Raw genomic sequence first — 18094 nt, forward strand, 5'->3', positions numbered from 1 at the left:
GCCAGAACTCTTTTCATTTTGCAAAACTGAAACTATACTCATTAAGCAACAATTCCTTTTTCTACCTTTTTCCCCAGCCCCTGGCAACCGCCCTTCTACTTCGTCTCTATGAATATGACTACTCTAGGTATTAGGTGGAATCATACAGTGTCTTTTTGTGACTGGCTTATTTCACTTAGCATGACCTCTACAAGGTTCATCTATGTTGTAGCATGTGTCAGGATTTCCTTCCTTTTTAAGGCTGATTGATGTCCCATTATAGGTATATACCAGATTTTCTTTATCCGTTCATGCGTCAGTGGACACTTAGGTTGCTTCCACCTTTCGTCTATTGTGAATAGTACTGCTATGAGCATAGGTGTATAATTATCTTTTCAATACCCTGCTTTCAATTCTTTTGGGTTTATACCCAGAAGTAGATCATGGATCTACTAGATCGTATGGTAATTCTATTTTTAATATTTTCAGGAACCACTGTACTGTTTTCCAAAACAGCTGCACCATTTTACATTTTATTTGAAAAGAGAACTTTTCAAATTTTATATGCTTTTGTGTACCAGTAAGCTGTATCTTTCTAGGACTTAGTCTATTTCATCAAACTTTCAAATTTATTAACAATGTTTGTAATGTCTTCTGTATCTGTAGTAATACTGATACTTTTTTTCCCGTTTATATTGGTTACTTAAGCCTTTTTTTCTTCTGTTGTAAAAGTCACTGGAATTTATCAATTTTAGTTATCTTTTCAAATAATTGAGTTTGTTGTTCCTTTTTATTGTATATTGTTTTTATTTTGTTCATCTGCTCTTACCCTTCTTTAAGTTTACTTTGCTATTGGTTGCATACATTTTAGATACGATTTGTGCTTTGTTTATGCTCACCTGGGTTTGTGTGCTCCTTTCTACCCCTTCCAAAACAATTTTCCAGAGGTACCCAGTTTTTGTTTCTTTGTATGTTTGTTTTAATGAGGAAAGTAAAGTGGGGTGAAAGAAATTGGTATTAGAAACCATGTCATCTTTCAGCACTAGGCTTCAAGCATTATCAGCTGTACTTAAAACTCTAACTTACTCTGGTTGACAAGATTATTAAATGCAGCTTGTAAGAGTGTCTCTCTCTTTTTTTTCCCCTTCCCTGGCAGGACCCGTTGGGGCCCAGCCCCTACTCATGGTGCCCAGAAGACCTGGCTATGGCACCATGGGCAAACCCATTAAATTGCTGGCTAACTGTTTTCAAGTTGAAATTCCAAAGATTGATGTCTACCTCTATGAGGTAGATATTAAACCAGACAAGTGTCCTAGGAGAGTGAACAGGTAAGAATTGAGAGATCTTTTGCTTTTGGTATTTGTCTTTGCTTTAGAAATTATGTTTATCTTGTATATCTAAATAGCAATGATAATGTCTAACAGTTTGACCAAGAACAGATGGTAATTTGCTTTGAAATTGACTATACTTCAGAGGTGTGATGATGGGAAAAATCTACAAACAGCCTTGAAATTTTTCCATTATAACATAAATTCATATGTTTTCTCTGTGATAATAGAAAAGGTGCAAGTCATTTTTATGTGCTCTTGAAATCAGACTGAGCATTTTTTCCTTTGCTATTAGGTAATATTTATCGGTGCTTTCTTTTTTCTCCCCACCCCACCTCGACCTTATTTACCCCTTTCGTGATGTTCCCTTTAAGATGATGGTGGTTGTCATGGTTTCATGCCTTCTGTTCTCCTGATCCTCAACTCCTAACTGTTCCCTACTCTTTTATAGGAACAAGTATGTATGATATATAAAGATTTATCAATCTGCTTTCAATAAGCTTCTTTCACTTCCTCCCAATACTATGGATATGGATGTGGTTTAGATAATACAGGAACAGAAAAGGAATTTATGACGTGATGTATACCACAAAGGAGGGTTTTTAGAAAAAAATGACTTATGGACAAAATATTTAGAAAACAATGATGTTCAACTTAGCCTTTTAGTTTGTACTATCAAATACCCCAGCCTTTTCTTACTCAGTAAGTATTATTATTAAGAGCCTTCATTTAAAACGTAGATTTATTGCTGTCAAGAAATTTGTAATTTAGTAGAAGAAGAGATAAGACACATAAGAAATATGACATGAATGAGCACTAAGAGACTTTTTAATAACATATAAAAGAAGACCATCATATGAGTGTTATAATTAACATGTAATAAAGAGTTCTTTCTGAGGTCAGGAAGCAAGTTGTGGAGTATTACAAGTGGAGGAATCTTAAAATTATCAACTAATCTGATGCCTTTTTTTTTTTTTCCTGATACCTTTTTTGTAGCTGAAATCCAGAAAGGTTGAGAGGCTTACTCAACAACATTTCTAATAGCAAAGGTGAGACCAGCACTCCAGAATCCTGACTTGATAGTCATTAAGAAATATTTGTAAAGCAAGAAGGAAAGGAATTGGGCTAATCTAAACAGTTGGTAGAACTGCAGATCGTGTAATAAAGAGAACACTTTTTTTTTTTTTTTTTTTTTTTAAGATGAGGCAGCAGTAACAAAGGTACAACAATTGAGAAGAACCAGGTTTAGTGAGCCTAAGCCAGGCTTAAGGGGGGAGGTTCTGGTCAGGTACTACAATAAGCTACCATCTGTGAGTACATGACTTCCTAATCTTGCTGTAGCCTCCACCTCTTTCCTGAGCTTCAGACTTGACACCTGAATATCTATAAAGTGCTTCAAACACAGGTCAAAACAACTTACTCTCTCAATCCCCATCCCCACACTCCACTCATACTACTATATTCTTTTGCTCTACCTAAATTCCCAAACTAGACCTTCCTTTTTCCTCCTGTTGGTTATCAAGTCCTATTGCTTCTGTTTCAGAAATTATTCCCTAATTTGGCCCCTCTCCATCCATACTGCTACCACCTTGGTTTCAGACCCTTATTTGTTATCTAGACTATTGTAATGATCTTCAAATTGGTCTCCCCTAACATTTCTTTCTCTCCCCATTCTCGATAAGTATCCATACTTCTGGCGTAGTTATTCTTTTAAATAAGAAATCTGATTATATCACTCCCCTACTTTAAAATGTATTCAGCTCCCTATTGCCTACAGAATAATATCCCAAATTTAGTGTAGCATACCTTTCTTAGTTTGGCTCTAACCTTTATCTTTTTTCATATTCTGCAACTCCTACCTGGAATGCCTCCTCTGCCCTTACCTATCTGGCAAACTTCTATTATTTTTCAAGACAAACCTTTTGAACTCCATAGTCAGATAGTAGTTCATTCTTTTTTTCTTTTTCTTTTTTACAAATAATATTTGGCAGTTTATTAACCAGTGGAGTATATTGCACAACAAATTACCTCACATCTTTCAGGAAGAAAAACAATTAAATTTGAAAAGTAAAGACATCACCCACTGAATTCGGACACAGTTAAAATGTGCTTTAAATATTTCTTTGGGAGAAGGGACACAACACTTCTACTCAATTAAGAGAAACATATGTACAGTCCAGGTCTTTTGTTTTCTTTACACCCATCATGCCATGAATTCATAGGTAATGGGTTCCAACAGTTCAGGCTCCTTTCCACTGGTTCTCATGAAGTGTGCTTCTCTGGGTGGAGCAGGCTGGCGCTTCAGCTGAACCCAAGTACCTTTCTCTTTGGCTTCCTTCTTTTTCTGATCGTTTTCCTTCACACATTTCAGAAAGCTGTCTTGGCTCTTAGAGTGCTTAATGTGCTTGATAGGCACATTAATTCTCTTGGCAAGAATCTTGCCCTCGTTTGTTTACAACGATGCCAACATTGTGCTAGGTAACACTGTAGACTCTTCCAGTTTTGCCATGGTAACATTTGTGGGGCATTCCTTATGGAACAGTGCCCATTCGCTTGATATCTACAATATCACTTTCTTCTTGATTCGCATGTATGTGGCCAAAGGAACAACTCCGTGTTTTCTAAAAGGCCTAGAGAACATATAGCAAGTACCCCTCCTCCTTCCCTTTGTGTTGGTCATTTTGGTGAATTATTGGAAGATGGTGGTTCCAGCCGAAAGGCCAGATGGTAGTTCATTCTACTATGACCTTGTAGTACTTGGTTGGTGTACACTTCCATTACAGTATTTTTAGTGCGTTATTTGTTACCCTCTTCTCTCAGTGTAACCTCTTCATGAAAAGTAATATTCTTTATCATCATCTTTGTAGCCCTGATCTTAGCTCAACGATTGGCACATAATAAATACTCAGTAAAATGAATGAAATGCTTATAAAAGTAAAATGGGATGAGTGTGTTGGTAGGAGACAGGAAAGAGAACTGGACATTATAGAGGGCTTTGTATGCCTAGATATGGATTTTCAGTTCCCTACCCTTCTCTCCTAGGATATATAGGTTAGTCTTTATGTTAGTGTCCTTCTCTTTTGTCTGTCTTTGGGCTTACAGGGACCAACTGTCTCATGCTGCACTCTCAAATTCCCTTTTTCTTGTTTCTCAAAATGGGGGTGTTAATGTGTAAATTTGAACGAAGGATAATTCTGACCTTTCTGGTAGATGTTTACATTTTTAAAGGGCATTTATTAATCTAAGGAAGTCTCTTAACTGATAGAATGTCTAAGGCAGATATTTCTTAGCTGAATTCCTTATTATTGCCTCTTCACCTTGCCCTGCCTGAAAAAATTGCCCCTAACTTTAGCAGTATATAGTGAAGAATTCTTATACGTTATTTATTGAATAGGAAAATTATATGACGAAAATGTTAGAAAAACAAAATCACTTGAAGACAAAATGGGATGGAATTGAGGAAGTGGTAGGAGTTGGAGGCTTGGGACTTAGAGGGATGTCAATTGAAATTTTTTTTAGTATTTCAGATGAGTTATGAGGGACTAGGGCATTGGCAATAATGTTGGGTAAAAAAGAACAAAATTGTTTATTAGATTTGTTCTTTTTCCTACCTTTTTTTTGGTAGAGGAATAATCACATGTTATATGTGTGTATATGAAGTTGCGTACCATAGAGTTTCACATGTAGATGCTCAACATGTTGGTTAAGTTTGGGAGGAAAATGTATATAATAAATTAGTGTGGTACATTCTGGTTTTAACTTACAGTCCTTTTGGCATCCCTAATTGTATTTCATCTTTATGTTGCTTTGTCTTCTTACGTTATTTGTCAGTAGGAGTAAAGGATCTGCAATTTAGATGTTCCCAAATGGAAATTTTTTTTATCGTGTACCTTTTATTTGAGTTTTGATAGGAGCTATAGGACTTCCTTGGGACTCTAAAATTGGCGTTAACCAACTTTATACTTTGTTAATAATATTGATTTAATTTTATGTCAACATCCACAAAACTTATTCCCTTTATTTTCTTCAAAAGCCTAGCTTTTGTCTTCACTTTTTGCAATATCATGTAATTAGTCAGTTAAAATTGTTGGTGCGCTTCCTAAATTGGTTCAGTTCTTACACTTCAACAACTAGAATTCTAGAAGTTAGAAGAAACTAAATAGAACTTTACCATTCCTTTTCAATATGAACTAAACAGTTATGGGCCAAAATGCAGCAGTATTTAAATCAACACATATGAGGTTTCTCTTGTCCATATGCCACATGCTCAAATATTTGGCACTGTGGCATTAATCATAATAGTAGAATGATGTATTGCAGCCAAACAAGTTTCCACTTTAGTCAGAAGAGTTTTCTTGGACAAAATATCCAGGAAATGCTTGTGAATCATCTTGTGAGTCAATTTTTCTACTTTAGACTTTCTGTCTGTTGCCTTTTTTATCCTTTCCTCACTTCTTTGGGGAGTGTGTGTCTATGTGTTTCTTTTTTTCCCAATTTAATGATTTGATTATAAAATCATCATTAGTTAAAAGAGCATGTAAAGCAGATTTCAGATGTTTCTTGTTTTTTTTTAACAAGTGAATGGTCTCAAAAATTAATTTCTAGAAATATTATGACCTAAAGTATAAAATCTGTAACTTGAGATTTTTATGCTAGTTTGTCCAGCTACTAAATATATATGAGGGTAAACCATGAATAGACTGTTCCATATTTATTCAAAATTGTTAAATAGTGAAATAGATGGGGAAAGTTGTATATGCAGCATGATTATAAATATAAGATCTCCTTGCATAAAGGTTTGAAGGAATGTTGAAATAGTTGGTAATAGATTGTGATCGAAGTTTTTGGTTTAATTTTCTTTTACAAATTAAGCATTATCTTATAGTCATTGTACTAGTATGATTGCTGTTACTATTCTATTATGATTAATGACATAGTGCTGAGTGTGCATAGTGCATATGGATGTAATGTAATTCTAATGATTGAATCTTAGAAGGAAAAAATCTATATTGATATGATTTTGGTTTTTAAATAGAAATAGCAAGTCAGAGTGAAGAAACTCTCTTCTACTGTTATTAGGAATATTATTGGCATAGTGTAATAACGGGGTAGTGTGCCAAGAAAGGGATATTCTTTTTTTTTTTTTTAACACATTGGGTTTTTTTGTTTGTTTGTTTTCTTTTCTTTTTTTTGGCTGCTTTGAGTCTTCGTTGCGGTGCGTGGGCTTCTCACTACAGTGGCTTCTCTTGTTGCAGAGCACGGCCTCTAGGCGCGCGGGCTCAGTAGTTGTGGCTCATGGGCTTAGTTGCTCCACGACACGTGGGATCTTCCCAGACCAGGGATCAAACCCGTGTCCCCTGCATTGGCAGGTGGACTCTCAACCACTGCGCAACCAGGGAAGTACAGGACATTCTTTTTTTAAATAACATCCTTATTGATATAAAATTCACGTACTACACTATTCACTCATTTAAAGTGTGCAATTCAGTGGCATTTAGTATGTTCACAGTGATAATGTACAACTGTCACTGCAGTCATACTTTAGAACAGTTTGTCCTCCACCAAAGAAATCGCATACTCACTAGCAGTCACTCCCCATTGCCTCCCTCCCTGCAGTCCCTGCCCAACACTAATCTACTCTCTGTCTCTGTAGATTTGCCTTTTCTGGACATTTAAATATAAATAGAATCATACAATATGTGGCCTCTGTGTGACCAACCTCTTTCATTTCACGTTTTTTTTTTTTTTTTTTTTTTTGTGGTATGCAGGCCTCTCGCTGATGTGGCCTCTCCTGTTGCGGAGCACAGGCTCCGGACACACAGGCTCAGCGGCCATGGCTCACGGGCCCAGCCGCTCCGCGGCATGTGGGATCTTCCCAGACCAGGGCACGAACCCGTGTCCCCTGCATCGGCAGGCGGACTCTCAACCACTGCGCCACCAGGGAAGCCCCATTTCACGTTTTTTTTGCTTTTTTCTTTTTTGCGGTACGCGGGCCTCTCACTGTTGTGGCCTCTCCTGTTGCAGAGCACAGGCTCTGGACGCGCAGGCTCAGCGGCCATGGCTCACGGGCCTAGCCGCTCCGCGGCATGTGGGATCTTCCCGGACCGGGGCACGAACCCATGTCCCCTGCATCGGCAGGTGGACTCTGAACCACTGCGCCACCAGGGAAGCCCCATTTCACGTTTTCACATAATGTTGTAACATGTATTAGTACTTCATTCCTTTTTATTGCTTAATGATATTCCATTGTATGGATATTTTGTGTATCAGTTCATCAGTTGGTGGACATGTGAGTTGTTCACACATTTTGGCTCTTAATTATGCTGCTATGCACATTCATGTACAGAATTTTGTGTGGGACGTGTTTTCGTTTCTCTTGAGTGTATTCCCAAGAGGGGAATCATATGGTAACTCTATGTTTAACCTTTTGAGGAACTGCCAGACTCTTTTCTAAAGTGGCTGCATCATTTTACATTTCTATTAGCAGTGTGTGGTGATTCCAGTTTCTCTACATCCTCATTAACATTTATCTGTCTTTTTGATTATAGCCATCATAGTGACTGTTAAGTAGTTTCTCATTGTTACTTTGATTTGCATTTCCCTGATGGCTAGTGATATTGACCATATTTTTGTGCACTTATTGGCTATTTGTATATTTTCAGAGAAATGTCTATTCAGGTCTTTTGCCCATTTTTAAATTGGATCATTTGCCTTTTTGTTACTGAGTTGTAGGAGTTCAATACCTTATATCAGATAAGATGATTTGCAAAAATTTTCTCCCTTTCTGCACCTTGCCTTTTTACTTCCTTTTAAAAATTTTTTTCTTTTAATTGAAATATAGTTTATTTACAATATTATATTATTAGTTTCAGGTATATAAAATAGTGATTTGATATTTAATAGATTATATTCCATACAAAGTTATTATAAAATATTGGCTATATTCCTTGTGCTGCCTTTTCAGTTTCTTGATGGTATCCTCTGAAACACAAACATTTTTCATTTTGATGAAGTACAATTATTTTTTTCTTTTGCCAGCTGTTCTTTTGGTGTCTTATCTGTAGAGGGGTATGCTTCTGATTAAAATGATTTAGAAGACATACACCAGAAAACACTGCCGGTGAAAATCAAATGGTATAGTTTTGAACGTTTAGCTATCTTGGGGAAACTATATCATGCAAAATATGTCAGTTAAAAAAAAAAAGCAAGTTTTATTTTCCTTGTTAGTTGTTAGTCACTTGGAAGATAGGAAAGCTAATAGATGGTGATTATTTCAAATCTCAAGATTCTTTTAAAGTAGCATTTAAATAAATTACTCAGTAGAAATTAACCTTTTGGCTAATATTCCTACAATATATTTGAAATTCAAAGATAATCTTATAAATAAATATATGTCTGAACATCAGGGACTAGTAGGTAGGGTTTTTTCCTAATATCTATCTATTTGTGTAGATTTAAATTACAATAACAGCTGTATAGTATTCCATTGTAGGATGTGCCTTGACTTGTTTACTTCTAGTATGCTCCATTTTTTTTCTTAGGCTGAGTTAAATTAATTTAAAGCAGTTATCTGAATGTACCATATTATTGTACCAAAGCAGAATGCTATTAGTACTAGATTTCAGGATATATGGATCCTGACTAGAACTATAATTCTAAAGCCTGCAGTAACTTTTAAAAAGATCATTTTTAAAAACTTCCCTATGTTTTCATTAACTGTTTAACTTATTGTGCCCCTGTTTGTGTCAGGCACTGTGCTAAGTTCTGGAGATAACAAGATAAATAAGACATGATTCCTGCCAAGGATTATGTAGTCTGTATAGAATGACAAGTTCTGTGAGATGTGCAGTATATGCTGTGATAAAAGATTCCTGCTTTTGGTTAGCGAGGAAGATAGGGTACATGACATTGTTACCTGAGCTGAATAGTTACCCAGTGGACTAGGGGAAAGAATAATCCATAGAGAGAGAGCATGAGCAAAGGTGTGACATGTTTATGTAACAGAAATAGGCCAGTATAAATAGAGTAGCTAGAGTCTGAAAAAGTTGGCCAGCAAGTAGGTTATAAAGGATCTTAAATCCATGCCAAGGCTTGTGAATTCAGAAAGAGTAGAGAGCCACTGGAGGCTTTTGAGCAAATGAGGAACACCTATATTTAAAAGCATTTCTTTCTTTCTTTCTTTTCAGTGTTCTTTTTTTTAATTGGATTATAGTTGAGTTACAATGTTGTCTTAGTTTCTGGTGCTCAGCAAAGTGATTCAGTTTTTTTATATGTGTGTGTGTGTGTGTGTGTGTGTGTGTGTGTGTTCATTCTTTTTCATATTCTTTTCCATTATGGTTTATTACAGAGTACTGAATACAGTTCCCTGTGCTATACAGTAGGACCTTGTTGTTTATCTATTCTATATATAATAGTTTGCGTCTGCTAGTCCCAAACTCCAGTCCAACCCTCCCCTCCGCCCTCCCCCTTGGCAACCACAAGTCTGTTCTCTATGTCTGTGAGTCTGTTTCTGTTTCGTGGATAAGTTCATATGTGTCTTTTTTTTTCTTTTGCTGTACCACGCAGCTTGTGGGATCTTAGTTCCCCGACCAGGGATTGAACCCAGGCCCTCAGCAGTGAAAGCGCAGAATCCTAACCACTGGACTGCCAGGGAATTCCCATATGTGTCATATTTTAGATTCCATGTATAAGTGATATCATATGGTATTTGTCTTTCTCTTTCTGACTTACTTCGCTTAGTATGATAATATCTAGGTCCATCCATGTAGCTGCAAATGGCATTATTTCATTCTTTTTAATGGCTTAGTAATATACCATTGTATATATACCACATCTTCTTTATCCATTCATCTGTCGATGGACATTTAGGTTGTATCCATGTCTTGGCTATTGTAAATAGTGCTGCACTGAACATAGGGGTGCATGTATCTGTTCGAATTATAGTTTTGTCTGGGTATATGCCCAGGAGTGGGATTGCCGGATCATATGGCAACTCTGTTTTTAGATTTTTGAGGAACCTCTATGCTATTCTCCATAGTGACTGCACCAATGTACATTCCCACTCACAGTGTAGGAGGGTTCTATAAAAGCATTTCTAGGGAATTCCCTGGTGGTCCAATGGTTATGACTCCATGCTTTCACTGCCAAGGGCATAGGTTCAATCCCTGGTCAGGGAACTAAGATCCTGCAAGTGGCATGATGCAGCCAAAAAAAAAAGAAGCATTTCTAATGGCAGTGGGGAGAATGAATTAGAGAAGAGAAAGACCAGGGTCATGGAGAACATTTGGAAGGCGATTGCAGTAGTCTTCAAACTTTTAATCTTGCATCCCTATTAGTTAAAACATACTTACCCATGCATTCAACAATAAATATATATATATATATATATATATATATATATATATATATATATATATATACACATATACACACACACACACACACATTTAAAAATTTTTAATTTATGGACATGTACTACTATTCTAACATTGCATAACTATTGAAAAATTAAAGGTGGGAAACAATATTTTGAAATAAACTATTTAAGAATAGATTTAGTAATCTGACGTGTTCTGATTACTGTACCAAAACCTGATAGAATATGTGCCACACACTTGAACGGAAATAAGTTACAACATGCTGAAGATGCATGAATGAGTGGGAGTTCCACTGTTAACTCTTATGTTGCAGAACTCCCATTATTCTCTTAGGATTCCTTGTGTACCTACATACGTTACACCTGATCGTCAGATGTGGACTAAATGAGGATACCAGTGTCAATCCCTATTCGTGAATTTTAGTCCATCTCAATTTGTAATTGTTAGATGAAAATTAAATATAAATACTTCTAACCATTTTTTCTCATACTCCAGCATAGCCACTAGCACCTCTAATACTTTTTTTTAAAATATTTATTTATTGGCTGCGTTGGGTCTTAGTTGCAGCATATGGGATCTTTTATTGCGGTGCGCGGGCTTCTGTCTAGTTGTGACTCGTGGGCTCAGTTGCCCCGCGGCATGTGGGATCTTAGTTCCCCGACCAGGGATCGAACCTGCATCCCCTGCATTGGAAGAGGGATTCTTAACCACTGGACCACCAGGGAAGTCCCCTATTTTTTTTAATTTGTAGTATAGTTGATTTACAATTTTAGTTTCAGGTGTATAACATAGTGATTCAGTATTTTTGCAGATTATACTTCATTATAAGTTATTACAAGATAATGGCTATAATTCCCTGTGCTATGTAATATATCCTTGTTGCTTACCTATTTTATACATAGTACTTTATATCTGTTAATCCCATAGCCCTAATTTGTTCCTCCCCCCTCTTCACTCCCCTTTGGTAACTGAAGTTTGTTTTCTATAGCTTCTGTTTCTGTTTTCTATAGCTTCTGTTTTCTATAGCTTTCTAAGTTTGTTTTCTATAGCTTCTGTTTCTATAGCTATAGTTTCTGTTTTGCATATACATTCATTTGTATTATTTTTAAGATTACACATATAAATGATATCATACAGTATTTGGTCTTTCTCTGTCTGACTTATTTCACTAAGCGTAATATTCTCTAGGTCCATTCATGTTCCTGCAAATGGCAGAATTTCATTCTTTTTAATGGCTGAGTAATATTCCATTCTGTGTGTGTGTGTGTGTGTGTGTGTGTGTGTGTGTGTGTGTGTGTGTGTGTACACATACACCACATCTTTATCCATTCATCTGTTGATGGGCACTTGGGTTGATTCCATGTCTTGGCTATTGCAAATACTGCTGTTATGAACATCATGGTGCTTGTATCTTTTCAAATTCGTGTTTGGTACCTACTTTTTTAGATTAGAGATAGTGTGTTCTAAGACTTAACTAATAGCAGTGGCAGTGGCGGTGGAGCAAAGGCTTAGATGTAAGATTTAGAAGAAGAATAAATAATTTAGGTGTGTAGAGAAAGGGAAGAGATAAGAATGGCTTCATAGTTCCTTGCTTGTACAATGTTGATGGCTTTAACAGAAATACAGATGGTGAAAGGACCAAGTTTTTTATTTTCTCTTGACTATTTGGAGGTTGAATTGTGTAAGAAACATCAAAATGGATAAGTTCAATAGATTATTGGAAATAAGCGCCTAGAGCTCAGGAAATAAGTCAAGATTGAGATTTGAGATGTGTCAGCATATAGGTGATAGTTAAAAGCTAGGGAGAATGTGTAGCGTCAAGATAAGAAAACTGAGAATAGATCTCTGGGGATACTGTTGTTTCAGGTTGCCAGTGAAGACACTTAGAGATTGCAAAGGTAGGAGAACCAGGACAAAGTAGAAGCTGTTTCAGAGAAAGTAAAGGACGGATTGTGATTTTCAAGGATTGATCACAGTGGCAAATGCTAAAAGAAGCGAGGAACGTAGAGACTGAAAAGAGGCTATGTCTATTAAGAAGTCAAAGGTGGCCTGAGGGAGAAGTGTTCTAGAGGAGAATTGTTAGTATAAGCCACACTGAGTTAAAAATCTGTTGCTCAGTCTAAAGTAATCTATCAATTGTTTGTGAATACTAGAAATGGTTACTAGATTAGCTAGTGTGGTTATATAAGATTATGAAAGAATTCACACCCATATGAATTAGCAGTGAAGATAGTTTATGGTAAAATGCTCTGATGTACTACAAATTTTATAAGGTATTAAAAAGTTGATCTAAAGTATAACTCCTTTCTCCTCTACTCTGCATCTTTAAACTTTAACTTGATGCAAAGGTATGGCTACCTTCTCTGCTACTTGGTACAGAGTTATGAAGATAAATTAGAGGTTAGAAGGAGACTAGGAGAGGCTGTCAGCTGTTTTCGCTGTGTTTTATAAACTTCTGGGTGATTTTAGCGTCTTGTTATACCTTAGCAACCTTCCTTTGTTCTGTCTGTATTATAGTGGCAGGTTAATTTATTGTAGCTGGGAATACTAAACTAAGGTGAATAGTCACTTTTAGAGGAAAATACTATTTTACGTTTTCTCCTAAAGACTAAAATAATATTTCCCATTCTACCTTTTGGGAGCAGAGAATTAAGAGGTACCGAAAAACAAGATGAAGATGGGTCTCTGTGAGTTTATAGTAACAATTAACAGGAAAATAATTTCCTCTCCTTTTTACGTTAAAGTTTCCCTCTCCTACCATTTTTCTGCTGTATGAGTCAGGTGGTAAAGTGGAACTTACTGAAAACAATATTAAATTTTACTTTACAGTCTGTGCACCAGAGCATGATGGAGTCAAAAGACTTGGTACCAGAATATAGGAAGTGGTGGTTGAGGTAAGAGTGGGAAGGTAGGCTGTAGCCCTGTGTAAGACCTAATGTACTCAGGGAGGTTCCATTTTTGTAGTGATTGCCAGATATTCTTCAGGATTTTAAAATTCTGTCCTGAGGTTCTACAAAAATGCATCATATTATTCTCTGCAAGAATTCTTCTCTCTTCAGACTAAGGTTATTAGTAAAAGGAAGCCACTGGGCTTCCCTGGTGGCGCAGTGGTTGAGAGTCCACCTGCTGATGCAGGGGACACGGGTTCGTGCCCCGGTCTGGGAGGATCCCACATGCCACGGAGCGGCTGGGCCCGTGAGCCATGGCCGCTGAGCCTGCGCGTCCGGAGCCTGTGCTCCGCAGCGGGACAGGCCGCAACAGTGAGAGGCCCGTGTACAGCAAAAAAAAAAAAAAAGGAAGCCACTAAAGATTGGTTAGAAGTTCTTACACCCAGTTACTCAGATTTTCTTTCCCAAATTTCTTTCCTACATACTGCTTTAGAAGTTAAAATATTTGAGGTATTTTGGTTTTGGTAGCTTTACTTTTTATTGTAAGCTAAGAAGCTGGCTTAACAGTACACACTTAAAATGTTATCCTGAAATTTCTACATTTGAACAAAAGATTCCTCCCCTCATTGTTCATTGTTATAATAAAAGACTAGTGCTCCACAAACTACAATGTAGGGAAAATTCAGTTCACAGTTTCTGTTAATTAGCAGAATTCATTGTTTGTATTATTTACTATATTTGATGCTACTGCATTGTAATGTATGTTTGTTGTTAGGAAGACTTCCGTACCTCAGTATCATTCTTGAAGTACAATTTTGAGATAATTGTGCTTAAATTTTTATATAAAAATAGTATGATACATATTTACCATTTTCCCCCAAGGTACTTTCACTAATATCCCACATGGTCCCTATAACAGCCCTGAGACTATTATCTCATTTTTATTGATAAAGGAACTAAATTCAGAGAAGCCAAGTAAATTTCCCAACAATTTAGTGGCAGAGTGGGACTAAAAACTCACGTCTACTTATTTTTTCTCCAGTACATATGTTACCACATATTTTAAAGGCTCCTCAAGTTGGCCATTTCTCAGTTCAAACTTTCTTCATAATATAGTGAGTACCTTTGCTGCTACAGCTGACTAGATGACTAGATAAATTACTGTTTTAGAGAGTTTTTCCTCTAGTTTCACATGCCTGCCTGATGAATATTCTAATAAACTACGCTTTGCTATAGTATCATTTGAGATAAAAAATGACAAGTTGGGCTTCCCTGGTGGTGCAGTGGTTGAGAGTCCGCCTGCCGATGCAGGGGACGCGGGTTCATTACCCCGGTCCGGGAGGATCCCACATGCCGCGGAGCGGCTGGGCCTGTGAGCCATGGCCGCTGAGCCTGCGCACCCGGAGCCTGTGCTCCGCAACGGGAGAGGCCACAGCAGTGAGAGGCCCGCGTACCGCAAAAAAAAAAGACAAGTTGCAGTTCCTGCATTTGTCATTTTGTTAATTTGCATAATAAAGTTCCATTAAAAGTCTAAATATATCATTTAATTATATCATATTAGTAAGAGATTAAAGTTAAAATTGCCCAATGTACATAGAATTCTAATACCATTCTGTAAAGGCTCAGAAGCCTTAAGTTCAAATCAATATTTAGTGTAATTATTTATAAAGGAGTTTCTGTATCTGATGCTATGATCTGCAGTTTCATTATTTGATATTCTCTTAATTAAATTTTGCTGTTAGAGGGGATTGTAGACATTATTCATTTCAATCTTCTAGTCGGTATCTTCTCTGACATAAGTGCTTTTTGAACAGTTCTAGCAAGGATGAACTCAGGTACTTTATGAGATAGTGTAATCCACTCGTGAATAACTCTGGTGGTTAGCAAATGTTGGAAATTTTTGTTCCAAAATCTAGCTTCTTAATATTTTCCAACTATTTGTCCTAATTCTGTCCTCCCATACAACGAAGATACTCTACGCAGTTTTTCACATGACAGTCTGTCAAAATAGCTGAAGACTTCTCTAATTTCCTTTGACTCTTTCCTATTCTAGACTAAGAGTCCTTAATTTGATTTATTTTTGCTCATATTATGTGAGTTTCTATCAGGATTACCTTTTTATGATTATATTTCATTTGTTAGGGTCTTAAGTTTTTTCCAAATTGAACAGAGTACTCCAGTTTGAAATGACCTGTGTAATATTTGATGGGATGGTTACCTGCCTTATACTGGGTATTTGAATATATGCAACCTGAGTTCTTTAATTCTGAAGAAACTACATCACAGTATTAGTTGATTTTGGATTTATAGTCACCTAAATCCCCTTTGCAGGAGAGCAGTGGGTAAGTTTAGATCCTCTAATTTGTTCTTATTGCAGTTGAACTTTTCAAACATAAGTGTTTAGACTTTACAGTTACCCGTATTATGTTTCATCTTCTTTTATTTTGTTTATTGTGGTAGTTTGTCAGTAGCTTTTAATACACTAATTTGTTCTTAGCATACTAGCCCTGTCTCTCGAGTTTGTATTATTTGAGGGTTTCTTAAACCAACAGATTTTTAAAAAAATAAATTTATTTATCTATTTTTGGCTGGGTTGGGTCTTTGTTGCTGTGTGCGGGTTTTCTCCAGCTGTGACGGGGGTGGGGGTGGGGGGGGGTGGGCCACTCCTCGTTGTGGTGCACGGCTTCTCACTGCGGTGGCCTCTCCTTGTTGCGGAGCATGGGGCTGTAGGCGCGCGGACCTCAGTAGTTGTGGCTCATGGACTCAGTAGTTGTGGCGCCCGGGCTTAGCTGCTCCACAGCATGTGGGATCCTCCCAGACCAGGGCTCGAACCCGTATCCCCTGCATTGGCAGGCGGATTCTTAAACACTGCGCCACCAGCGAAGTCCCAACAGATATTTTTTGATTGTTTACTATATGTAGGGCACTAGATATGTTTCTTTTCCTTATTGTATTGATAGTTTGGGGCAGTGGGGGAGGACTCGAAATTTATTTTGAATAAATGTTTCCATGAATTTCCAAGTTATTGATATCTTAGAGAAAGAAAAGGAACTTGCCCTACCCCGCATTACAACATAATAAAACACTCCAGTAATCATGAAAACATATGATACTGGTCCAAGAACAGACAAGGAGACCACATAGAGAACTCCGATCAGAACTTAATAAGATAAACTGGCATTATAAATTGATCAGTTAAATATAGATTGTTTAGTAGATGGTGTGGGAAGACTGGTAGGGAGAAAAATAAAATTGATTTCTTACCTAATACTGTTTATAAAGAAGAACCTCAAATGGATTAGTGACCAACATAATATAGATAAAATTATAGAGTTAATGAAACATAGTACATCTTTGTGAGTTAATATTTGCAAATTATTTCTTAAAACCTTAAAAGTATGAAACCATAAGGTTAAAAAATGATTAATTTGATGATACAGCATTAAAGATTTCAGTTCAGTAAATACATGGACATTGTTAACAGGTAGGTAACATTTGGGGGAAGATATTTGCAACAACTAAACCTGTTAAATGAATTAACATTAGAATATCAAAGAAACTCCTTCAATTCAACAAGAAAACTGGGACCCCAATAGACAATGAACAAAGGAAACAAACAGGGAATTCACAAAAGAAGAAACACAAATAATGAAAGGATGCTCAAATTCATTAGTAATAAGAGAAATCTAAATAAAACAAGCTTTTATTGGGCTGGCAAATAATTTACTGGGCTAGCAAAAATTAGAAAGCAAAGCTGGATAATGCCAAATCTTGTCTGGGATGTAGGGAAATAGGAACCTCCAGGAGGATTGTTGAGTGCAGCCATTCTGCAGAGCAGTTTGGCAGTTCTTCATCATTTAGTTGATAAAATTCACTTGGACCTAACAGTTTTGTTCCTGGGTATATATAGCCGGAGATTAATTCTCACACAAGTTCATAAGGGGACATAGAAGGGGATATTGCGTTGTAGCATTGTTTTGGTGGCTGACTGTTCTCTGAGTCTGTATTGCTGGGAGAGTAAGTAGACAGCATGTGGAGTACTTTGCATCACAAGGAACTAAGTGTCCCACAGCAACGTGAACAGATTTTAAAAACCTAGTGCAGAGGTTAAAGTTAGGAATATATGCAAACAGAAGAATGTTTATCAAACACATTAGAAAAAATAACTTACTAGGAAGAATGGGAATAAGAAATGAATATGGAAGGAAAGAAATCAATTAGTTAGAAGAGGAGTCTTATATAGATGAATGATGATAATGTGGCATGAACTGAGGAGCACGATTAACTTAAGCTTTTGTACCTGGAGAATAAAAGTGGGGTTTGGAGACTCATTTGGCAGTGGGATATAAGTTGGGCCGGAGAAGAAAAAATTAAAGGCATAAAAAACAAGAAACTTAAAATAATTCAGGTACTAGAACATGAGGTTTTAATTTAGGATGATGGTAATTGGGAATGGAAAGTAGAAGACTGGTGCAAGAAATACTTGCAAAATAAAATTGAAAGGTGGGGAAATAGAAATTTT

General features: G+C 36.7%; 1 protein-coding gene across 4 annotated transcripts in view; it reads left to right on the top strand.

Annotated features, from left to right (window-relative positions):
* The window catches only part of AGO3 (argonaute RISC catalytic component 3), a 119684-nt gene that overhangs the window by 19630 nt on the left and 81960 nt on the right, over positions 1 to 18094 (top strand). The window contains exons 1-2 of one of the 4 annotated variants that reach the window (XM_060019229.1): positions 1197 to 1307; positions 13514 to 13578. In XM_060019229.1, coding sequence (XP_059875212.1) covers positions 13529 to 13578 — 50 coding nt within the window. In that variant the 5' untranslated portion in view covers positions 1197 to 1307; positions 13514 to 13528. Of the gene's footprint in view, positions 1 to 1135; positions 1308 to 1765; positions 2357 to 13513; positions 13593 to 18094 lie in introns of those variants that run through there. The other 3 variants (XM_060019220.1, XM_060019237.1, XM_060019246.1) reach the window with 3 other exon arrangements.

Source organism: Delphinus delphis, chromosome 1 (genome assembly GCF_949987515.2).
Source record: "Delphinus delphis chromosome 1, mDelDel1.2, whole genome shotgun sequence".
NCBI lineage: Eukaryota > Metazoa > Chordata > Mammalia > Artiodactyla > Delphinidae > Delphinus > Delphinus delphis.